Raw genomic sequence first — 26,041 nt, forward strand, 5'->3', positions numbered from 1 at the left:
GATATTCGATGCGATGTGTTTATTATGAGGATGAATTATAGCATTATAGAACATGTTTGAAAGTTGTTATTGGCTATCATCATTCAAAAATGTAACAATAGAACTACCGGACCAGTCATTTTGACTGGAACGCTTCAATTTCATCACATAATTTTTTGGGATTCAAAAATCCTTCAGTTGAAGAGTTCTAAATATACATTCTATAGTATGATCTCCAATAAACAGTAAAATATACTCCAAAACTTTGAAATTGCTCGGAAATTAACAACGAATGAACTAACGCTTGGTAGTTCTAGTGTTAATTGATATTGTTTCCTTATCTACCTATATACATGTTTTTTGTACAATGGCTAACAATTATATTATTTCATTTTTTAAATAAATCTTTTGAATACTAACAGAAATTTAAATAAAATTTATTTAAAAAAAATATTTACGTAAGCCTTATTAATTGTTAAGTATGATATTTATGTTCACGGTTATTAAAAAAATCTCAAGCTTTTGTTCATATATTTCCTTCAACAAAGGACTGAAGGTTAGCATAGACGACATCACGACATTGCTCTATTCGCCAACTAATAAAGATCGTTATCGTTTCTCGTTTGGGAGAATGCTACGTAGTCTCATCCGGGATAAAAAACCTTCGTGTAATTTTTATGAAGAAGGACAATATACACTCGACAATCTCCAATATGCAAGAAACGCTCATTTATAATGAGCCTGATTGAGGATGAGTCAGGAATTTATTGCTTTACCCGGGCTTAGCGAATACCGACTCGCATGGTTCGTGATCCGATCATGTTCATGTCACAACCCCCTTGGCTTCTTTATTTGTCGCTTATTCATAGGTATAAACAACTCGTTCGTTCAATGGCATCATCATTTTGCTATTTTTGTATTTAAAAATCCAGTTTTCTTAACATCTTCGTTCCATAACGTTCCAATGAATGATGTTACAACGTGCGAATAAAATACAATTTTGGAAAAAGAACTTCATGTTGAAACTAATTAATTCTTGAGAGTTTATTGAGTTTTCGAACTATAGCTACAACATTAGTATTGATTAAATTTTGATTTGATTTTTAAATAAAAAGCTCGCAGAACGCACGGCAGTTTTTGCTGTTAATGAGCATAGATGATAAAGAGATAGTCAAAAACTTTTCTCATCTTCATTTGGGCTACACTGCGTAAGTGCCGATACTTCGCTGTAGGATTATTCGGAAATACTCGTAATGAAAAATATTCTCTGTGGGTACACCCTGAAGTACTTCCGTTTTCCGATTAACCACATACTTTGTAGGGCAAAAGGGTCGTTTGTGTAACAAGATAGTTATGAAAAAGTAAACCCAATGGAGAAACTATTTTTTTTCAAAAAAAAAAAAACGGCCCGATTTTCGTATTTCTCTACCCAAAGTTTGTTTGCGATAGAAACAGTAATATCGCACGCTCACGTAACTTTGCGTAGTTTTGGAGAGTTGGCCACACAAGTTGTGTGCAAATGCATAACGGTCAAAGCGAATGGAAAGTGAAGCCAACGGGTCCCGTACCCTTTCGGTGTTGGTGTAAAACTAGTTATCAACAGTTCTGGTTTCTCCTTCACACATGTTCTTCCTTTAAATTATGCAAAAGATGCTGCCACAACATGTGTTTCTGTTCTTTCCGTACCACACGCCACAGCAAAACACAAAGTCACAAAGCAACCAGTCAAAGCTCTTAACGGGCCAGATCCAAAAATGTAGCAATGGTGTCCATCGCACATCAACATGCTTTAAATACAGGCTTGAGATAGCCCAATTTACGATATAGACACAAGCCCGTTTGCCCAAGAACGCCAACGACCTCCCCAAAAACCGGTTGATGCCTTAAACGTTTGTCCACCGCAATCCTGCCTCGGTTTTTGGGTAGACTTTGTCAGGCTCGTGTTTCCTTTCCTATTATTGGATACGGTTGACCAGCTAGAACAAACTTATCTTGATCGTTGCCAAAATTCTACGCCGGTTGAGGGCAGGTATTGCACTGCGGCAAAGCTTCGTCCGATAAGCGACTCGCATTTCCACAGCCCATTTGCAGAATCCATGAAGTGTGCGACCATTGTCTCGAGTGACGTTTAGCTTGGGGGGGAAATATCCAGAGGTTCGTCGTGTACATTAGCGGGTGGTGCGATATGGATAACTGTCGTGGCTTCTTTAGCCGGCGGGTGCTTATCCTAGAAGGTGCACCTTTGGTGGTGAAGTGCCAGGACGAAAGGCGAAAGAAATCGGCTCAGTGACGCAGTAATTTATGACCTTTTTGGAATCACCGGGTACCTCATCTGCCTGAATGAGCTGGCTTGAAAACCGACCTACTCGAACGGTAGCGATTTGTTCGATTGGGTGACCTTTTTCTGTAATTCTATGGAACCGTTTTTCCCCATTTACTCAATGTATAGCTGCATGCTTTGATTTTTTTTCTAATAGTGTACGCACACCGACCATAACGAAAAGTAGCAAAAAGTGTCGGAACCGGTTTTCCGTGTCGGTACGGGAAAGGTCTCATAAAAGTATGATTTATGTTTGACCGTTACCGTTGCTGGGTATGTTTTGGGGGAAAAAAGGTGACATTTTGCTCCAAGCAAGATAATCGGGATAAAGTTGCAAGTGAATCCGTTTGTCACAGTTCGGAGCAGTTGAACACTTTGGTTTTGATCGCACTTAGTCCTTTCTACAATACGCACAGTTCGTATTGAAAAAAAAACTGGAAAAAAAACATTTTTGTTCCTTGTGTTCTGCCATTTCTATTCCTTTGGATATAATTTATATTAAACAAACGTTCTCATATTACAGTAGAGTGAAAATAATGATGATAAATAAACGGTATGTGTCGATGATTGAGGTGTCGATTAAAATAAAAGGAAAATTCTCCTTACACACTACCAACAGATTTTGAACCATGCATCAATTTGCTTAAAAAAAACTGGTCTTATATCATAAATACATCAATCATCAGTTTTATACTGAAACACAATATGTAAAAAAATACTTCATTGTCGCATATTTGAATAATTTATATTGTTATTATTCTCCAATAGTTCAATAATATTATCCTCCAATTCTGTTATTCTCCAATAATGAAATAAATTCTCATTTTTTTTAATAATTAAAAATGATATGATTAAAATTAATAAAAATTTGTTAGCAAACTACAGCAGTAATACTATAGTTTTTATATCCATTATTCTCCTTTATTATCGGGTTTTTTATTTCATTTTTCATTAATTAACTTCATTCCATACGTTGTTGTGATTCGCTCTTGCTTTCTTAATGATTGTTTTTGTTGGAAATTATCACGACTGCTTCATTTGTGAAAATCAATTCTTCAATAAGGTGCGAAAAGCTGTTTTTTTACCTTTTATTGCAATGTTTTCTGAGTAAATATGTGCTAATGAGGTGATTTCTGCTGCTGCGGTTATATTTAATTGCAGAATATTTAACATTTTTTTCGATATGAGTGTGATGACGAAGTATCGAAAAGGTAACTCGTAAGTTGGTTTTGTATTTTGTTTATGTAGAATTATTAAAAAATGATTTTATTCAGAATTAATGTTTCCTGAATTGTTAAAAAGATTTCAGTTCATTTTATGAAACTTAACTTGGAGTATGATTAAAAATTTATCTACAAATATAGGTTTTTTTCATTAAAGCGTATCGTGAATTGTTAGCTATCGAATGCAATTTCAGAATATTTTTACGATAATTATACCTTTTTGCCATTATTTTTATCTTTTGCCGTTAATTCCGATCCGGTCAAATTTAGAAGATCTTCGATCGATACACTCGAGTGATTCAAATTTACATTTTGTCTTGATGGGTTTTTAAAGATCACGTCGCACAAACATGCCGGGGAATGCATTCTTGCTAGAACGACCGAGAACACCTATAGGTATTGCGCACCCGATTCGCACGGACAACCTTCAAGTCCTGCCAATCCCCCAGAGAAGTAATAAAAATGACGACGGATAGTTTGTAATAACATGAGCCGAACACAATTATTGTGTCCTTCTGTATAAAATAAGCTGTCTGATGATGGCCGCACGCAGCGCCGGTACACGCATCGCTTCACTTAGCACATCAACTCTGATGATGCTGCTTTTGATGAGCAGCATGTGCCTCCAGACAACCTGTTTTGGACATTACGGCCATAGGCTAAGCTTTTACTTCCAGCGCGCGCTATTCGGATTAATTTGCTCATCGGTGTGCCGGCCGGGCACTTTGGTTGCGAAACGGTAGATGTAAGAATTTTCAAGCAACATATTCGTCGCCAATCGTCATTAAAGGTGCGTACCATCATCAGATGGTAGCTCGTTTCATATACGCAACCTGCAACTATTTTCAGAAATCCGGTATTTTTTCTTCATTTCTTACCGAATGCCAACTGGCAGAGGAATTACATTCTACTGGTTTTGTGAAGAAATAGATACACTCAAGAACCATGGTAAGAGAAGAACGACGACTCCATATTGGGACATTCGATTGGAGAAAAAAGGGGTTGTCCAAGCTGGTCAAGATATGGATCTGATCGCAATCCATTTCAAGTCTTTCACTTATCATAATGTTTAAAGTGATGTGCATTCAATTACAAAATTCTAATAAACAATGACAATTTCAAAACTCAATGTTTCTTCAAATTCATAAAAAAATACTGAAGTACTGTTATCAGAACGTACTCCAAAAGTTATTTTATATCTGCGAATAGCTTACCATAAAATAAGAAATAAAATTATTAACTAAACTTTCCATTACAACCGTACCCTGACCATTACTCTAGGGGATTGCACAATCATTTCCTTTCTATTCTTTCCCTCAACATGACATAAGTGTTTCACTTCAAAACACAGCAAAAAGCGTATTTCCCTTTTTTGTGGCAAAGCAGCACCGTTAGTGGGGGTTCCTCTTCGTTTGGGGTTATGGTTGGTTCTAATGAGCATTGTCTCTCCGTTAAGCAATTCGACTCCTTCCGTGTGCCCGCACAAGGGACACTACCATAACCGTCTTTTGCAGGCATTTTTTTTGCTCTGGTCCCGTAAGAACTCGTTCTACTGGCGGTTCTTGTTTGTGAACAACTTTGCCCAAGTCGCGAGGTTACCTTTTTTTTGTTGCTGGCCAAGGGCATACGGATGATACGGACCGGTTAAGAACGGTGCGTTCTGTGGGGTAAGCACTGGAGATCGCTCCTCTTCTTTGGTGTGCTTTGGAGGATTGAACGCTCTCCTTTTCTGACTTCACAAAACAAGGGGCAAAACAAACAGCAGAAAAAAAACATTCGAAATCACAGCTGTCTTATCGGCAAGCAACGCACTTCAGTTGCATCATTAAATTCCTTTCTCTCTCGACGAGCATTCGTATAGCTCCGTTAAACCATGTTCTTCTTTCCGTAGTAACACTGCCACTTTAAAGAAACCTGTCGTAACGTAAGGATCTACGTTAACTCTAGTCTGGATAAATCCTTCTTAGCTGACAGTGTGCTGTTTTTTTTTTTGTACATATTTTGTAACCTTTTCTAGTACTTTATTCAACAAGGGAATTTTATTGCATTTAAGACATTTTTCGCTGCTTCTTAGACTAAAAAGGCTCCAAGGAAAAAAGGGTCATGACAGCGCACGAGTGTAGTTAACCCTCCTTAGTTGGTGTCTGTGTCTCATTTTAAGAAAAGTTTCGCGTTTGCCATTTGCTTGTTTTTTTTGTAGATTTTCTTACGTATTCCACATTCTTTCATTACGTGCTTACACGTATTTGCGGTGTTTAGTATAAGGCAGAGATTGGACTTGCACAATCCAGTGATGTTTGCACATGTTTTTACCCTTAGCCACACGGTGATAACCTTAGGATCCAACGATTCATCACAGATAATTGACCTTCAGACGTAGTCCGTTCGTACCATTTTTGGCGGGGGCCAAATGTGTGTGACTTTAAAAGGGACCGGTTTGAAATAAGTCGATTTTCGGGGCCGCAGTAAATGCAGTCTAATTGTTGCTGTTCCCTCTTTGTACCAAACGATGTAACGATTTTGCCGGTCGGGGTTGAAAAGCGTCTTTAATGCTCTCTTTTCCGTTTCTTAACGTTCAGCAAACAGAACGTACAAACCATTTCTTTTTGCCAAACCAATTTCGTGACTGAGCGTTTGAATAATTCCCCTTTTTTGATTTAACCGATCGTTATTTTTCACTACACACAGTTAAGGAAACAACAACAGTGAAACAGAGAGAAGCAAAAAAAAAAACACGAAAATATATTTCTCTTCGTTAGCGGCAAAAGAATGACAATGCATCTCTTCGTTAATGTTCCGTCCCAGAAGGATTTCATAATCCTTTTCCGCCAAACATTCTGCGGTTCGATAATGCTAGCGCTTGGCACTTGACAGAAAAAAAATGAAAAAGGAGAAAACAAATTTTGATGGCTGCTTATTGTGCAAATGGGACACATGCAAATTTATGTATGGAAGCTTTTGCCATAAAAAATAAAAATTGAAAATGAAATAGAATACACAACCACCACGACGTCGCATCCACTCCACCGACGAATGCTTCCGCTTGGGAATATACGAAGCGCATCACAAATAGCACCGTATCGCACATCTCACACGATGTGTCGTTAGCTGGTAATGATAATAAGAATGGCGTATTTTTCGAAGCCTTGGGCTTTGCGGAGCAAAATCAATAAACCGGAGCACCATAGCCGGGCGAGTAAAAAAGGATTCACGAAAGAATCTTTCCAAGGAATTTTCCAAGATTTCCTTTAGGAAAGGATGTAAATATATTGCTACGATTTCCGGTTTGCAGTTGTTGATGTAGTCGTGCGTTAGATTTCTGTTGTTAAGTCAAATGGAAGTATCGTATGCATGCATTAACCAATTGTAGGAAGGCGTGGAATATGGTGCCTTGGTAAATACGAACAGAAGATGCTGTTTGTTGTAAGATTCCGGTACAAGCTACTTCCTTGAAAATGATATTAAAAAACAGATATTGTACGAATACTTGAGGTTTAATCGACGAAAAGGATCTTTGGCATGGTTTCGCCTGTCTGATTATCGAACAGGGTGAAGTTGAACTTTCTAATCACCGCTTTGTCGGCTCGATACACAAAGCCATTTTAATAGCTTTTTTTTGGCAACAACATAGAAACGCATTTTAATAACGTAGCATTATCGCAAACGGAGTCTCGTCAGGAAATGGTACGATGTTGCTTTCAATTGGCTGTCAAAATACGTTCCCATTATGCCAACATATCAACAATGTCTGGCGATGAGTCACCCAGCTAATGCCGGGCGGACGTTGGTGAACATAAAAATTCAAAACGATTGCTCTGGGGGTATGGAATTACTGCCTTTCTTCTTTTATGACTCTGGTGCGCAATCACCATTGATCCTGGGGAAAAAACACAGAAGATTGTTAGTAAGCATACGCCATTGTCTGGAGAATATTTCGCTTTAAAGAAAGGTTTTCCAACTCCAACAATCATCTTGCTGGTAAGAGTAATCGAACAATATGAGAAATTGATTATTTTTCTTTTTTAATTTTGTTTTTTTTTTAATTTGTTTTCATAGTAAGTAAACTTCTTGATGATTTTTAATAGGAGTATGGTTTGTCGCATTGATGTAAAAACGCATTAAAATTGGAGTCCAAAGAAAAAGGAGACGCAGACCACTTCTACTTGTTCGTTTTTCATTCGACAATAATGTTCTAGACGTTTTGAGCAATAAATACATTGGTCGGGCTTTTCGCAGATGCGTTTGCGTGCTTCTGAAGAATTTTCATTTTGTTCGCAATTAAATCATAAAAATGAATTTTATGGAAACGATAAATTGAAACCCATTACAATAGCTTCTTGTTAGCGACTGGTTTTTTGTTATGAAGCATTTCCCTATTACGACGGGGAGATGCTACTGATAGAGGTACATTAATTGAAAGAAAGGCTACAAAGGACTACAAACATTCGTGTTATTAATATTTTTATCGATTGAATCGATATTTTGAAGGTTACTCTGGTTTATGAGTTAGTATGAGCGTTAGATTTATGGTTCTGCATCAATTTGTGGGGTTAATGAAAGTTATATCGTTCTTAGAAGTTCTACTATTAGTCCTAATACAAAACACGAAGTAGTCACAATCGTCACTACACATTTTTTAGTGATTTATGTTCTTAATAGTGTAAACTAAGTGTAACGGGGATAGAAAAATATTTTCCATGCCGAACATACAATTCTCTACTCGTTTCTTAGCTAAACGTCATCATCATTATCCAATTGGCCCATTACGATCTTCTGCGCGCTGGGAGAATTTTCCAAACGAGTTTTATATTTGCTCTGATTCAGGTTCGTTTCACGAGCATGATTCGTATGGGTCGCAAACACGGCCACAGCTACTCGTACTCTGCCGCATGAGTGAACGATAGGTTTCAAATCATTCTGAGATCGTTCAATAAAATGTTACGATCTTGACGGTTGCCCTTCCCTCGATTGAGTGCTTAATCGACAGGGTTGGAGAAATTGATGTTCTTTCGTTTTGCTTTTTGCCCCCCGAAAAAAAGGCATTCGGATAAATGAAACGAGATTTTAAAAGTTAACGATTATATCCACAAAATTGGGCAACATGTTGCACTACCATCAAAGACACTGTAGCTGTCTTGGTTCGTCTTATTTTGGGCTCCGCAACTGCCCCAAAACGGATCACATCTTTTTGCAGTCAAATAATCGTTTAGCTTTCAGAATGGACTGATTGGAATGTGTTTGTAATTGTTTGAAGAAATTTGAATATTGAATTGATGGTGTTTTGGAGCATTACGTATGCTGAGAGTGTACAACTTACATAAGAAATTATAAGTTATTAGCTTCAAAAAACATAAGAGAGCAATATCGTTTATAAAGTGGAGCATAGAGTTTATGATAAAAATAAAAATGTTATCTGAGCTTTATGAATTTATTTTTGAATTTCGTAAGGTTGTCGAATATGTGAAAGAAATATTCAATTAAATAATTTTTTAAATTAACTGACTAGTTAATTTCTGAAACTGATTATTGAAAATATGTTTTAACTTTAAGCAAAACTTCGAATTGAAATTTAAATCGAAATCATTTGCTTTTTTTACGATTATTTTTACGCATGAATTACAGAATCACAATGAATAATCGGAAGGTGTTACAAAAACTGCCGTACTATTTTTTATCTCAGTTAAATTGATAGCTTTAAGGATGAAAATCTCGTGGTCCTTTTCATAGACTATCTCTGCTTTCTTTTGTATACTGCTTCAGTAAACTAAAATGCTATCCAATGCTGAAAATAACTGTCTACCTTGCCTAATACAGTAAGGGCCCATCGTCCCTTTTGGATACGTGTGCCGTACCACACATGGCTCATAAATCAGAAAAATATATTTAATACAATTTATCTTGATATCTGTTCTCCGATAGGCCACACGATAGATGGTTCAGACATCTATTCAGCCGTGCAAACAGTGTTTTTTTTGCTTTCGATTTTCCATCTACAAAAAAACCATAACGGAACAAAAACCATTCTCGCGTCGTTGGGTAGATAAATGTAATATTTTCTGAAGGATATCAGTTTGGTTATGGGTCGATCCGTTTCGCACCTTTCGTGCGTGTGATCGTCGAAAAGAACCGATTTGTGCCGTACGTCGTAGCATACACAATATTTGTTCACATGGTCACCATTGTGGAGCAGATAGTAAAATCTAAGGGGTTGTAAAACAATGTTTTTATGTTTTTAGATATTTTGAAGCATATGAAATATTCTGTTACGTTTTAGTATATTTTTTAACATGGTGTAACAAAAAAGTTCTGCACAAAAAGAACGTTACTTCTCTTGAACTTGTGTTGAATATTATATGTTATTATTTTTTTTTAACATTGAAAATGATCGATTTCATAGCAAATTGTTTTGTGTGATCAAAACTTTTGTGCTAAAAATGTAAATGATTACAATGCCATTTTGGTTAGCGTTCGACTATCAGCTAACGTTTCCACGATGGTGCGGTGTACTATTACGACCTGTGTTATACCACCCAAATTGTTTTCAAAAGTAAAACCGGTGTTGTTCTCATTCTTTTCCTATTTGTCTATATTGGTTAACCTAACGCGTTCACCATGCAGCGTAGTAAACCACCATGCTGCTCCATTGAACATTCGGACGAATTCGAACGATTTTGTGGGTTTTTTTTAAATTTTATTTGTTTTTTTTTTACTTTCATCTCTGCCCTTGCAACTTAGCCTCCGGATCTATTTTTTTTTGACTCAGGGACTGCATTAGCGAGCCGGGGCGTATGTGAAAGACGAGACCCCTGGTCGGCCCCGTTTAGAAACGGCTAAAAATAAACAGACCGACGCAACCTACACGAACGGTTTGCGGTTGTCGAAACGGACACGGCCGATTGCGTGAACGGTTTCCTGTTGGATGTTTTATGCGCCCCTGTGTGTGTGTATGTGTTTGTGCGCCGTTTTCCGCTGTTGTCTAATGGTTCTGTCAGCTTTTGTGTCTCGTTTTCCGTATTGTTTGAACATTCTTTTCTCGTTTCTCTGAATTTTAAATTTCCCTGTGCTCGTATTTTTTTTATAGGTCCATTCGGGTTTTATTCTTCTATTCGCACCCTTGCGCTTCCCCTACAATCGTTTGTTTTATTTTCGATTTTGTGCTCCCGGGGCGATTTGTTGAAGTTTGAAAATTAATTACACCCATGGATTTCGAAAGAAACAAAAAAATGTGGTGGAACATGTTCATGAATTCCTGACTGCCAAAGGCTCATTACGAAGATTAAATAAACACGCGAGCAGCAAAGCGGTGGTTGTCTATTGTTGCGCGAAAAAAAACGCTAATGTACTTTAAAAATATATACATAAAATGGAAAAAGTTCCATTTTTTATGGATTATATTTTTACAAGTATAACGAAAAAAAAAATAATGCATGACACACCGACTGACAGCTGCATATGAACCAAAAAAGCTAACCATTTTTTCACCTTCTTTTTTAATTTCAGGTGAGCTAATGCATATCAACACTCATATTCTACGTAAAATGGTCGCGAATCGAGAAAGTTTTAAACTTACAGGTATTGCTTATTTTAAAATCATGAATGAAGACAAAACCAATTTAAAACATTTATTATAGCTTACAATTTGTTAGTTTATCAACTTTCGCTTGAATGACATAGTTGTAATTGATCATTTATTTTATTTCCATTGTTTTCAACTCTGATTTATTGGGATCCATGATACCTTAAGCTAAAATTTTCAGCCCGTAGCTTTCAAAATATCGAACAGAATCGAGCTGGAAATTATTTCCTCAAGAAAATAGCATTTAAAGGACGCATAAAGCATAAAGAAAGACATTAGGTTGCAGTTTTGCAGCAGGGCTTATTTACCAAACAGGAATTACATCTGCGAGATGTAGCTTTGATTTCATCCTTTTAAAAAACATCTCACTTTATAAAAATCTGCTCAAATGTGTAATACAAAGATGACAAATTATAACGATGTATAAAATAATTATGAAGATTAATTCTAATTCAAAATAATTCAAATTAACAATGAAGAGTGTGTTTGTACATTAATGCATATTGTGAGTAAAATTCAGATAGATGTTCTATGCAATGTTTAAATTAAAGTAATAAAATTATATGGGATGTGACAAAGCTTATACAAATCGTGAAGTTTTAATTATTTATCTAAAAAAGTTTGAAATATCCTAGTAACAAAGCATAACAAACGCACAAATTTGTCAAACTGTCATAGCACAAGAAAAAAATTGTATAAATTTTTATATAAAGCTTAAAATAATTAAACTTATTTAATTTCATTGTATTTTCAAATCTCAATTCAATTAACATTCCACCGAATCAATATTCGGAAAACATGGCCAACAACCTGTTTCTGTCCTGCTAGAAAAATGCCTTGTTTTGACATTTGTCGAGCTGCTGATCGCTGATTAAGAAAAGTTTCTAATTTGAATTACACGGTCTTATTCTTCTACGCTGTTTGGAAAGTTTGAGGGAAATAAGCCGCCAAATGTCAAAGTCCAAATAAAAAAACTAATGCAAGGTATCATACACCCCAATATCAGTAAATAATTCTAGCACTTTGTATAACTACAATTGCTAACCACTATTGGAAGGTAATGATCAAACCCGATTAATATAAAACCCCCCTAAAATATCTGTTTGGATAAACGACACTTGTATATTTGTTGCATAGCATTAACGTGACACATTCATCATTCCATTCCGAAAACGGAAAATTCCAAGTTGAGCGTCTTTTATCATCGGATCTCTTTTGTCATTTGGTAACAGTACATTTTTCTTTCCTCTAGAACGAATGCATCTAGGTTATGGTTCAGCGGGAGCTGTTAAAATTATTTTACCGTATTCCATCGTCATGGTTTAAAATATGAACCTTTCCCGATGATATAGATCCACCTATGATATCTCGATGAAGCGCTCGTTTGGCCACGTTTCATGCGACTTTGTTCTCTTGAAAACTCCCCTTTCCATAGTTTAGTGACTGGCTGCAGGAAAGGGTTGGTTCCCGGGGCACTCTACTCAACCGTCCAATGGTTTCTAATATTTTACGTGTTAAGGCAGAATGAAAACGGCTTTGCATATTTCATTTTACTTCCACCTCTCCTGCTTTTCTCCCTTGTCTTCCTACGTTGACACGAAGACCAAAGACGTGAACGCCGTATGGTTTTTCATGGCAGCACACTGTAACAGCGGTGTATGGTGGCCTTAAAGTTTCGGTGGAATCGTTTTGGTGGGTGTTGATGCGCAAATGCTAGATCGATGTGCACCATCGTGTTCATGCTGTACCAGTGGAAGAGGTTTACCTCAAAAGCCATCATTGAAATGTTGCTACCGGGCACAAAGGTAGCGAATATGGGTGGTATATAAGCTTCCCTGTAGATGTTTCTTGATAGAGAGGAATTGCTCGACGTTGTAAAAAGGGACAACATTCGAAAAAGGTGCCCGAGCAGGGCGACTAGAGCGACATCCTTTAAGTATTCGCCATGCACGGTTGCGTTCGGTTGCAGGTGAGCGACGGAGGCATTACTTATTGGAGTCTTTCGCGTGTCGTTTATGCCGCACGAAGTCACTATCATTGACAGAAGCTCTCAAAGATTATGAATGATGGTTCGTTTCGCATAGTTGCAGTGTAGCAAATAGAACGTCATAGCATTGATATGCATCACATCTACCATACGAGACAACCGCAGTCGATTCCAGAAGGCTAAGCATATTGCTTGAAATTCATGCAGTGAATTTTTGTTGTACAATAATGAACTTTTATTGTGGCCTATAAACTGGTTCATATGTAACAAAATATGTACATATTGTTGCTGAAAGTCTTTCAAGTGGTCTGCTTTCAAGTCTGCCGTCCTAGAAGAGATTTTGGAAAGGTGTCTCATGTATCAACTTTGCAATGGAAAATGTTACTAAAATCGTAAATCCATGATCATTTCCTATAATTATTTATATATTATAATGTTCTTGGTATCCCTGTTATTAAGCTTTTATCCTTTCCGATATTACTGTTCAGCTCATTTTTGTCGGAACGTTCCGAAAATGTTTAATTAAAACAGTAACTAAACAAAAGGAACACAAATACGACGCCAAACAAACAACATGCAGTCATTTCATGGGCTATCAGCTAACATGCCGCTGGGCCCCGGTCAATATTGCAACTTGTAGCATGTGTACATTTTGTTGGCATGATTATTGGCTAGGAAAAACGTGTAGGACAATACATCCAGCAATCTTCACAACACAACCAACAATGAATGTCCGGCTTTGTCCTGTTTCATCCACCATCCGGCGTTGTGCAATTGAATTCTATGTATGCGGTCGTTGCTGTTTGCATTGAATCGACTGTAGCAGCCACGGACAACACCAGGCCGTTGTTGGGGAAAGTGTAACAAAATGTTTGGTTTTCTTCAACATTTTCCCTCGGCATCCAAATCTTTTCCGGCCGCTCGCTCTTTTATCATCTCAAGAGAGTACACACATCAGCATGCATACTTCGGTAGGTCACCTATCTACCTATTTGGGCTAGAAGTTTACAATGAAATTAAATTTATTTTAAATTGAATTTTGCTGTTTCTTAACGTTTCTTGCGCACCTCATACTGCGGACAAACCTGATATGCTCGTGTTTGGATGGCTATGCTGCACTTGTACTATTTGCTCAGCAGTGCGCATGAGACATACGTACATCTAGTGAGCTACTGGGGGAAAAGCTGTCGGTGTCGGCGGTGGGCGAGTTTTTGTCTGTGTGCAAAGCGACACCCATGTGATTTAACTGTTTGAATTGAGGAGCATGTTAGGCTTCCGTGGGCTAACAGGAGAGTCACCGACCGAATGGTTGCCGACCCGGACCGGGTATCTCAACCTAGTTTGCGAATAAACAAACTATTTTAATGTCATGAATCTCAACAGGAAGCTAGACGGTATAGCGTTTATGGAATAACATACCTTCTTGTACTACTTCTTGGCAGTTAAAATTCTCTCCTTGCTCAAGTTTCATATGTACCAGAAGGGATATGCAAACTATTTGAATATTAAAATCAAATGACTAAAATTTGTGAGCACGCTGTGATTCTTCTTAACAATTATAGATGACTTTCGCTTCCAATTTTAGCACTAGAAGCAAGCGTTTTAAGCGTTTTTTGTGATGAATTTTTAAAACAATTTCAAAGAGTTGGAGTATATTTTATTGTTTATTGGAGATCTTACTATAGATTTTTTTTATATATATATGTAAAGTTTATGTTTCTCGGCGCCGGCCCACACGGTCGGACTGGGGTTCAAATCCCATCCGGACCGTCTCCCCGTAGCATGGACTGACTATCCTGCTACGTGGTAAAATAAGTATCGGTAGGGCCAGACCATTCTAACCGAGCAAAAAAAAAAACAGTTTATGTTTCAATTTCCTTAGGATTGTGTAAACCCAAAAACTAATGTGATGAAAAAAATTGTTGTAGTGAAAATGACTGGTTTGGTAGTTTTAGTTTAAAATTTACAAATTTTATTTGTACAACAACAGCAACATTTAAATTCTATGCAAAATTTTACTGGAATCCTAAACAGTAAAATATTGGACATATTTAAATATAGAAAAAATATTTTTCAAAAACAGTCGTTATCACTTTCAAAATAAAATTATTTAAATTAAGATTTAATTGAATAAAATCATAAGAACTATTTTTTTTATTCATGTAGAACGACCTAACCTTAATAATAAGAATTATTGAACCAACACAATTTTGCTGTTTAATTTTTTCTTCTTGAAAAACTAACGAAATTTTAAACAAAACTGAGAATACAGTTTGATGAACTGTCTTTTTTTTTCTCTCAGTGCATTTGTTACATCGTGCATGAAATGGAAATTGAGTTTGACCAGAGTGCAATAGACTGTTATTTAATTACAACTTTAAATTCATATGAAAAAGTTGCTCACCCAAATTAGTGTCACGGCACGAGCTGCTGCAAGTTTTACGAATGAAGAAGTCGTTGGCCTTACGAGGTGTTACCTCACCGTAGGGCGTCTTTATATCCCCCTTTTTTGTGCACTGATTGTCCCTGAAGACTTTTCACTCCTTGCGTATCCTCTCGGTGGGAAGCCGGTACCAACTAAGCGCAAAGGACTGGTGAGAAGTTTATACTCTGTCTACATAATTATAATTTCATAAAATATAGCTCCATAAATCTTGCGCCGCTCAGTTGCCGACCCTTTGCAGAGCGCCGGATTTCCATCTACTCCTTTAAGCGCGCTACAAGAGATAGGCTTTGTCTTCTTAAGTAGCTCGGATTTCGCCGTTACTGAAACTTTTGCTCATCCTAAATCAGCACACAAAGAGAAAGAAGGTCATAGAAATACTCAGACAAATTTACAAAAAAAGGTAACTACCTAGTATTCTGTTTTGTTGAAATAAAGTTTAAAAAAACTTTTATAGTAGAATCCATTTCGTTTTTGGGGGAATCCTTTGTAAAGTTGGTTACTTCATTCCATGTTTAAAGATGGACATGGAAAAACCTAGAGAAATTATTCAAAATTTCAATTTCAACCAAGTCGTTATCTAGAATCATAATGCGTTATTCAACACTATTCCATCTAACGTCTTAAAATGGAGGATTTTTTTGTGTTCAATGACACTCATTCGTGTACATTAGTTTCGTAGTTATTATAGAGTTTTGTCGGAGTACTAGAAAAAAACAACCTCAGACTAAACTCTAACAATTGCGTCAAACAACTCAGATTGCTGTTATTATCCGGCGCAAATGCCTTCCTATGCTTTAACACGTTGCTAAGTTGTTTGTTTTGGGGTCAAACGTATTTAACCATTTCGGCAAACATGCACTCCCCATGCTGCCCAACCGTTGTCATAGGTATTGAACCCTGAAGTTTAGGTACTAATTTCAACGTCAATCAAGTGCTCGAGAGCCGTTAAAACAATAAAAATCAATACTTTTATCGCTTTTTCACCATTAAGTTTGCCGTCTGGCGTTTTCCGTTCTAGTCCGCTCGGAAACATGGTTCAAAGTTAGGTGAGTGAGTAGCCACGCGACCGCGTGTGTTGAGGGGTGGCGACAACGAAGCAATAAAATTTGCCTCGTCATAAATTAGTTTCCCTGGCCATCGCAAAAAAGGAGGCCGATTTTTGATTGCTACTGCATTGGCATAAAGCGAACCGAACGAGGAAAGGCACGTAAAAAACAATTTGTAACTTGCGCATTCAGTCTATTTGTGAATGATTTTTTCTTTCGTATTTATGAGAAGTATCAAATACTGCATTCTTAATTGCCATCTGCTTGTTTGCTCTTGTTACTTGTGATGGAAGGTGCAGAAATGAGTTAAAGCAGTACAAGGGCCAATTCGGTAAAAAACGGTGTTAATTTTTTCCTCTTAATATCTCCATGTGCTTCATGCCGAAGTTTAGCTTCATGACAGGATAAAGTTTTTTTTTTTATATTATTCTTACATATTGGTCAGGTCGTATTGTTAATAACTTGTAGAAATTTAGAACATTTACTTATCCTTTCGACCATAATAAAGTATTAAAATATTTTCAGTCAAATAATTTCAGTCTTGGTTTGAAATTCATGAATTTTAAACTGCAGTACTCACTTTTTGTTTGAATAAATCTACTGTTTATCGCGACGAACATCAATCATCATAACCTTTATGCCTGTTTACCATACAGATGTGAGACGACGATCGCCCGGGAATCCGACAGCTGAAATTAACTTACTGATTAGTCAAATATTGTTTTATTTACGTTGCGTTCGTCTTATGTTTTCACAATAAACATAACGTGTCTGTTTATACATATGCTCTACCTACGCAGGTTGGTATTACCCGCACGTACAACCATATCATGAGCTACTGCTCCATAACTAGGAATTTATTTTTTTCCTCCTAGAATATTTGATTCAATTTCTCACTTTGGGATTTTTGTATGAAGCGCAATTTTTGGAAATTTAATTTACTGAGCTAGTTAATGGTCGTACTCATCTTAAATGATATCATTATGCTTACTTGTGGATGCTTAGTTTTTTTGGATGTAGGTGTTGGAAAATTCCTTGTCTAACTAGGATTTAGGATCATCTATGATGACTCAAATCGTGGAATTCGACACCTCAGCCGCATACCTTAAATGACAGACTTAAACAGACTTAAATGTAGACGCCGGCATGCTGGTGTATGTGTTAAACGGCGACGGTTCCACACGACGGGACCGGGATTCAATCCCATCCTGGCCCTTCCTTGGAGCAAGGATTGACTATCCTAAGACAAGTCTAGTAAGCCAGAAATGGTAGGTGTGATCTTATAACTCGTTAAGCCTAGAAAAAAACTTAAATGTAGACATCATTCGTAACGTGCGATATGACTGAGAGCCAAGAATAATATATTGAAAACCAAGGAAAAATACTCCATCAACGTGAAATGCAGAACGGTATTTCGTGTTCGTGAGGTTGGATGAGCTTATCAACAAGAGTTCGAAGTACTCTTATGGCCAATTGGCTTGTCTTTTCGTTCCATTAAACACGGGAATGCGAAAGTCAGTTAAACAAGTGATATATAGAAAGACTTATTAAACAATTAAGTTCTTTAATATTTATTTTATTGAATAGATATTTGGAATAATTAAGTGAGTTTTATTGCTGCGGTAGGAATATCAATTTTTATTGCGATGTGATTTTTTAGTAGTAAACATTAAATCTTTGCAAAGCAACTTAAGCGAAACTCATGTTCTGGAAATTTAACTTACATTCATACTTCACCTTATGCTCACAAACCTCACGCGATTACCAAAAACCACAGATATCAATCAGGCTGCTCAAATCTGCGTCCCAAAACCTTGTTCCAATACGCATTCATGACTATCCTAACCGAGACCTACGATTCCACAAAACAGTCGGCAGATGATAATCGTGAGCGTAAATTATGATGCTATTTGTGCATCGTAATTGCATTTTGTGGCCGTACGTCGCGTCCAAGATGCGGGCATTGTTGAAATCGATACTGATCGGCAAAATGGAATTCAGCCCCAGAAGAATGTGGTCAGTGTGTGAAGTTGCCCGCTAGGTAGGATAATTTTCATTACCTCGCGGTAGCTTATTGATGATTTCAACGGAAGTGTCACGCGGAACCGAATGCTGATCAAACGCCTAGCATCAACAACCGCATACTTCCGGACATGGGTGACATACATGCAAGTTGAATGTGGTGTTTGTGTGACCTTAATCCATGCGATGAATTTTGAGATTTGGTTATGACCAACATGCAATACATTTGAATGATTGTTTGGTTTGGATAGTGATGTTCGTTATTATTCTTAACTGGCTTAATGCATTTGAACTCACTGTTTGCAGTGTTGAAATAAGTATGCTTCGAAAATTCAATCTTATTTAGTTAATAATGTTCAACTATTCTTAATACACTTAAATAATACGGTATACATTAAGGTCTAACATTTAGTAAAATAATTGAAAAAATGTTTGAACTTGAACTTAATATCAGTATTAAGTCATTAGCCTGCTTGTTTAAAAAGCATCGTGAACACTACAGTTTTTTCCCAAAATGGTTGAACCAACCACTTTGTTATAAGAACACCAAAAACCACCAGTTACTCGTCTAGAAAATTTCTTCTTCGCCGTTTAGCTCTGTAACGAGTGAATGGTGTGTATTTTTTTGCTTTTTTCCGTGTGCTAAACGCCATTGCCAAATCGCATTTCGGTCAAAAATCTTGGCCAAGAAATCCGAACCTTATGGTGGCTAATACCTTCGGTCAACAGAGTTCCTTGTTCAACCAGCTGCTTGGTACAGTCACCTCGGTCTTGACTAGTATTCTTTGGAAGCATCGTAACGTCTTATTTCTCTGGCAAACAGTATAAAATAACTTTTCCTCCCATGGCCAACACTCTCGAGTTCAAAAGGAATGGCGCTGTTGCAATCGAGATGCTGTTTGATTTACGTTTCATTCCGCTTCCCCTTGTGATTCTTGCATTGAATGCTTTTGTACGTTTTGTTTGTTATGATAGTTGGAAAAATGTGCACAAAAAGTCTTTTTCGGTTTGGGAAATAGTTCCAAAAGACCCGGAAAATGGCAGAATAATTGAAAACCTTTCGCGTGGGCTGAAGTGAGAGCTTGTTTTAAGAAAGTCGTACCTTTTTTTGGAGGATGCATTCAGATGCTACCTTTTTAAACCTCTCAAAGCACAGTAGAATAACTTTCAACTAGTTTGCCGAGAGTTTGTTTGAGCTCGTTGTCGAATTTCATGCACCTGGCAGTCAACGTTAGAGCAAAACAAAAAAAGAATGTGTTCAAGGTAATTGCCACTTGCAGAAAAACAGTAAGATCTAGTTAAGCTGTAAATATGTTGTTGGGAATGTTTGTGAAAATGTTATATGAGCGTGTAGCAAAAAATTGAGAATAGAATTTATTTATCACGTGTACGAATTGCACAATTTTATACTATTCCAGCACTAAAATAGAAATGTGTTGGAAATGAAGTGTAGATTACAAGAATTTACAAACATAAGCATAAGGGAAATCTATCATGAAATATTTCAAGGACGAACAAAGAAAGAGACTGCAGTAGATAAGTGCATTGGATGCGTTATCTAGAGCAGTGAATGAACTCTTATGATTAAGATTAACTGTTATGAATTTAATTTGACTTATGAATAAACGGTTACAAACGGAACGGCGCGCAAATATCACGGCTTTCTCTGCTCGGTGGAAAACCTCTAAAAACTCACATCCAGCAAAACCTTGAGAATTTTTCACTGAGTGATAATTCTTCTACATAACTTTACACTTTTCCCTTTTCTGCTTTTTCTGAGGGACCATCGGGCCGATACGGACCAGGCGCCGTATGTGATAAACTGCGTCGGTCCACACGGCAGGACCGCGTATCAAATCCCATCCAGGTCGTCCTAAATAAGTAAAAAATAAAAATAAAAAATAAGTTTAATAAGCCAAAAATGGCCGTCGTGACCTTGGAGGTCTTTAAGCGAAGAAAAGAGATGGGGAATTTTCCTTTTATGTTTATCTTCAGTGTTTCACTTTACTTGATCATTTTCTCGATGTTAGAGAAAAAAATCGTTAGTAAGACAGTACACGCTTTTACAGATAAATATTTAAAGGTTGAAAATAAAATTACCGTTCACTAAGCAAAAACTTTGTCCCTCACAATCTATTCGTACGCTAATCGCAAAGCTTCCTCCCATAACTTCCGTACTTCGTGAAGGACCACAGACATAGGGAAAATGAGGCTACGCGTCAAAAAAGTGTCCCAAGTTTCGTTTTGATTAATTTTGCATTTTCTTTCTTGTTTTTTCTTTTATTTCCTTCGCATTCCCATCCCTCCGGCCATCTAATTCGCGTCCGTACCATCATCATCCAACCAACCAACCACCACCATTCCGGTTTCCTGTCGCTCGACCGTTCCCATTACGCAGATTATCATGACGGAAAAGGAAAAAACGAAACTGGTCTCAACCGAGAAGCGAAAAGCGGACGAAAGCGAACCGGTCAAGGATTTGAAAAAGGTACGTACCCAACCGTAGGATGCTGCGGGTTTAGATGTGATCGTGTTGTGTGTGTGTGTTTATGTTGTGTTTTTTTTGTTTTGTTGGCAATGTTTTACTCAGTACTTTTTAAAGCGTCACCGTGTGAAGTAAATTGCCATAAAGGGAACCGCCCTCGGCTACTATCGGTGATGCGTTTTTTGTTGTTCTCCTTCTTCTACGAGCAATTCTAAAGTAGTTTTTTGGATCAGAAGCAAATGCGCCCTTTGCCGTTATCGTTATACCTGTTTTAACCGACACCTGCTCCGCTGGTGGATTATTTGCTGCGAAAGAAACTCAGTTTCCCCGACCCGATCAAAAGAAAAGAACCGTGGGAGAGCTTTACATCACCAGTTTGACGTGCGATCTACCAAAACGATTGGTGTGTACCCATCTGTGGGTAAACTGTGCCCGGGGTACGTGCGTGCTGTAAATCGATTAACGATCGAGCGTGTTTTGTCACGTATCGGATATTGGATCACGTTTTAATTAAACACCATCATCACGCGATGGATGTGTTCAATAACAGCAATCAAGATAATCGTTGCATTTGCTTTTCGACGACAACAAAGCGAACCTTTTACCGGATGCTGGTTCGAAACAATAGTTGGAACTTTGATTTTTTTGTGTTTTGTTTTTGGGGTTTCAATTTAACATCAATTTTTTTTTTTATAAAAATTTTTTATTAGCATACATATTTACATACCATTAACAAACATTGTAACATTAAGGAAAAAAAGAAAGGTTTTAAACAGGCAATGTGTATACATATATACACAACATACATTTACGGGTTGGACAGAACTACATCAAGGACGTTTATATCAATCGCATCATCATTATTGCTAATGATGTGGATGATATAATTTGCAAACAGTTTGCACACAGCCACGCGTTTACTGGCTCTTATATTTCCCAGAGCAGGAAAGCGCAGCACATTGAAGGACGGGTCGACGAGTTCAGGCACATGATGATTTACTTTTTTAAGGAGACTTCTCCAGGCTCCGTTCACTCTTGGACACATCGCGAATTTGTGCTCGAGAGTGTCCAGAGCATTACACGTCTCGCAAGAGTTAGCAAAAACCCCGTCCCATCTGCTGTAAAGCTCCCCATGAGGAACCTTTCCATTTACTAACATGTAAAGCGTGGAACGTTGTGTTGAATTCAGCTGTTTATTGTGTATGTTTCTCCAGACGTTTCTCCAGTCAACGTAGGGTGTTGTCCTCATGATTTTGGCGACTGCGAATCTCTGGATCTGTTTATTTATGATCTGTTTTGTTGAGCAGGGTTCACAAGGAACTAGCGGAATATAAGCCATCTCCTGAATCACTGCTCTTAAGCATGGGTACGTTGTCGGGATGCCCGAGAGGTTCGGTGGGTTTCCAGCACTAGAGATATGCTGGAAACCAACTTCCAAGCACTCCCTCTCTTTCACGTACCGGTTTGTTAGGAGCGCCATACATTTTGTTTGGGGTAGCTGAAGGTTCAGACCACCTTTCTTGCGTGGAAGAGCCAGTTGCTCCAGAGGAACGCGTATACCTCCGCTTCTGTAGTACAGCAGATATCCGATCAAAGTTGTGGCTCTTCTCAGGTCGAAAACCCTCGGGGCACACACCGAAGCAACGTACCACAGTTTGGGGAGCAGAAACGTGTTCAGGAGAATGACCCGCTGCTGCAAATTGAGACATCTTATCCTGTGCAGTCTCACCAGCTGTCCGAATTTCGCTATCTGTACGTTCCAATTTTGGCACATGGCTTGTCGTATGTTGTTGGAAAATAATATTCCAAGCAACCGTAGTCTCTCCTCGGTTCTTAGCCATGGTACATTCCATTCGCGAGCTGGGTTGACAAGTCCAACGTCGATGGCTAACGTTTTGTCGACGTTCAGGCGAGCACCGGAGACACTGCCAAACGCCTCAAAGAGTTCTCGCACACGCTGGATTTTGTTGGAAGAGGTTGTTATCACAGAGATGTCGTCAGCATATGCGTTGACCAGATCATCCTGGTCAGAACATATGCTTTCTAATCTTGTGATAAGGGGTTGAAGATAGAGGATAAAGAGGTGCATGGATAGAGGATCCCCTTGTCGAACGGATCTGAGGATTGGGAAGGAATTGGAGAGATTTCCGTTGATCAGGATACGGGAGGAGGACTGCTCACCAATCGTTCTCAAAAGTCCCACCAGCCTCGGATTGAAACCTATCGCGAGCATGTTGCTAAACAAAAAGTCCCGATTCACACGATCAAAGGCATGGGAAAGGTCAAAGGAGACAAGCTTACCATACTTACGTTTCCTCTGCAAATCAATCAATCTCTCCTTAACGGAAAGAACAGCTTGAAAAATGTTGCGTGGTTTATTGCAACACTTTTGCGCTGCCGAAACTATCTCCCACTTCCCGACAATATGGTCGAGACGGTGTTTGACAATTCTGGACAGAAGCTTGTAATCTACGTTAAAGAGTGATATAGGTCGAAAAGCAGACATGGTAACCTCGCCTCCCCGCTTCCTCACCAGCACAATGACCCCGTCAACGAAACCCGGAGGAAACTCTCCGCGGAGAGCCTCATTTAGCACTAGCCCTAGTTCTCGACTAATAATGTCGAAAGTGCGGAGATAAAACTCTTTTGGTATTCCATCCGGACCGGGGGACCTTCGCGAAGCCGAAGATTTGATTGCATCAAGGATATCACGGGAGGTAATTTCCTTCATGCAACCATTGTTGGCTTCACAGTCCTCTGGGATGGCTCGTGAAAAGGAAAAGTTGTCTGTTTGTGTTTTATGTGTGTCTGTGTCGTAGGTTGTGTAGAGATCTTTAAAGAAGCCCTCAATGTGTTCTTTTATCTTATCAGGATCAGTTAAGGAGGACCCATCATCCATTTCTAACTTGTCGATCACGGTCCTTCTTCGTCTCCCTTCATCAAGTTGGTAGGTCGAAATGTCCTCACCACATACATGCGTTTCGTTAATGCGCGCAAAATCCTCAGAGAAACGTTTCTGAAGGAGAAGCATTTTTCCTTTGATTCGATTTATGTTGATCAATTCATTTTGGTCAACTAAATATCGCTCATAAGCAGAACTCAGTCCTCTATAAAGAAGCTCGTGATGTAAACGGAAATTTTGGTATCTTTCATTTGTTTTCCAACGGAAGAACGATTTGATTTTAGGCTTCGCATGCTCCACCCACCACTGCATCCACGAGCCGTAGTTTTTCCTCTGTCTAGTCCAAAAATTCCACTTTACTTTAAATTCCTCTATATTTCGTTCTGTTAAAATATGTGGTCTCAGCTGCCAGTAACCGTTGCTGCGCACACGGCTCGGCTGAGCTGGAATACAAAGACGGACAGTGAGGGCCTTATGGTCCGAAAAGGCCAGTACATGCATACCAGTCGTCCTCAACTGTGCTTTTAGTGACGACGAGACGTAACAACGATCGATACGTGAACCAGAACCACTTGTGACATAAGAAAACTCAACAGAGTTACCTCTGAGAGCTTCCCAACTGTCACACATACCCATGGTGTTTACTACGTTTCGGAGAGAATGGCTGAAATTCCTCGCCCCCGTCACGTCCTTTGACTCCAACACACTGTTGAAATCGCCTGCAAGAATGACATGCTGGCATGCATTTCGCAGGTAGAACGCCAACGTTTGCTCAAAAAATTCCTCCCTCTCTCCTCTACGCTGACTCCCAGAGGGAGCGTAAACATTGCATAGTGTGGTATTATTCTCAAGCCGAAGACAGATTAAACGAGAATCTAAACTGCGTTCGACATGAGAAAATTTTAAGTGTTCACGTAAAGCGATCGCCGTACCCCTCCCCGAAACATCAACGTTGGAGACGACATTGAATCCACGTATAGACAGATCTGGAACGCATACTTCTTGAAGAAATATGACGTCAAGATCCATTGTTCGGATAAAAGTTTTGAGGGCTTCTAGTTTCGTCGAGTTAGAAATTGTATTAATATTAATAGTAGCTAGATTATAGCTACTATTAACATTATTATTTACCTCGTTGGGCTCCATCGCGACGAATCTAAGATCATCTATTGTGTGGTAGTGAGCCGTTTGGGAGGACGACCAGGCTTGCGCTTGGTCGCGCCCGTTAGGCTGTGTGAGGATGAAGAAGAGCCATCACTCTCGTGATCCGTCTCCGGATTTTGCTTGCGTTTGATCGCAACCTGCTCATCTACGTTACGGAGAGGAATGGTAATGGAAGGGATGGCCAGCGGTGTTTTGAACACGAGAGAGTCTGACAGTGCTCTCGATTCTGTATCCCGCTCAGCAGCAGGAGCAGCGGCAGGAGCAGCGGCAGACGTAGCGCCAGACACAGCGGCAGGGGCAGCGGCAGGGGCAGCGGCAGGGGCAGCGGCAGGGGCAGCGGCAGGGGCAGCGGCAGACGTAGCGCCAGACACTGCAGCAGGAGCAGCGGCAGAGACAGCGGCAGGCGCAGCGACAGACGTAGCGCCAGACACCGCAGCAGACGCAGCGGCAGGGGCAGCGGCAGACGAAGCGGCAGACGCAGACGCAGTTACTAGTCTAGCGCCAGTATCCACAACCGTCGATGTAGTGGTGGCGCCTGCGACAGTAAGGATGTTTACTCCCTTACACTGCTCATTCTTAGTTGAGCCGTTCGGTTTTGGGCTGGACGGCCGAGCGACGATTGCTGGTTCGATCGGAATGACCAAACGATCAGCAATTTTGGACACGGGATCCTGTGGAACACTCGCTGCAGATGCCGATGACATTGCAGTTGAGTTGGGAAGTGTGGTAAACCTTACCTTCCCTTTACGACCCCGTCCCCTTCCTTTCGCACTGTTGTTAGTAGCAACGGTTGGAGCAGCTGTAGCTGCTGCTGGTGTTGGTGCTTTCTGTAAAGCATCCGCATACGACGTTGCCTTCCGTGTGCGTGAATCCTCTGCGTGGAACCGTTCC

At 39.0% G+C, this 26,041-nt stretch overlaps 2 protein-coding genes across 17 annotated transcripts in view; one reads left to right on the forward strand and one right to left on the reverse strand.

Annotated features, from left to right (window-relative positions):
• The window catches only part of LOC125762523 (pseudouridylate synthase RPUSD2-like), a 185,632-nt gene that overhangs the window by 128,600 nt on the left and 30,991 nt on the right, over positions 1-26,041 (forward strand). For all 16 annotated transcript variants that reach the window (XM_049424713.1, XM_049424706.1, XM_049424705.1 and 13 more), the window contains one exon: positions 20,998-21,087. In XM_049424713.1, the coding sequence (XP_049280670.1) occupies positions 20,998-21,087 (90 nt within the window). The remainder of the gene's footprint in view (positions 1-20,997; positions 21,088-26,041) is intronic.
• LOC125762541 (transcriptional regulatory protein AlgP-like) lies at positions 24,368-25,920 on the reverse strand. The gene has a single exon (XM_049424739.1). It carries the CDS (start codon positions 25,852-25,854, stop codon positions 25,153-25,155), a length of 702 nt encoding a protein of 233 aa, XP_049280696.1. The 5' UTR covers positions 25,855-25,920; the 3' UTR covers positions 24,368-25,152.

Source organism: Anopheles funestus, chromosome 2RL (assembly GCF_943734845.2).
Source record: "Anopheles funestus chromosome 2RL, idAnoFuneDA-416_04, whole genome shotgun sequence".
Lineage (NCBI taxonomy): Eukaryota > Metazoa > Arthropoda > Insecta > Diptera > Culicidae > Anopheles > Anopheles funestus.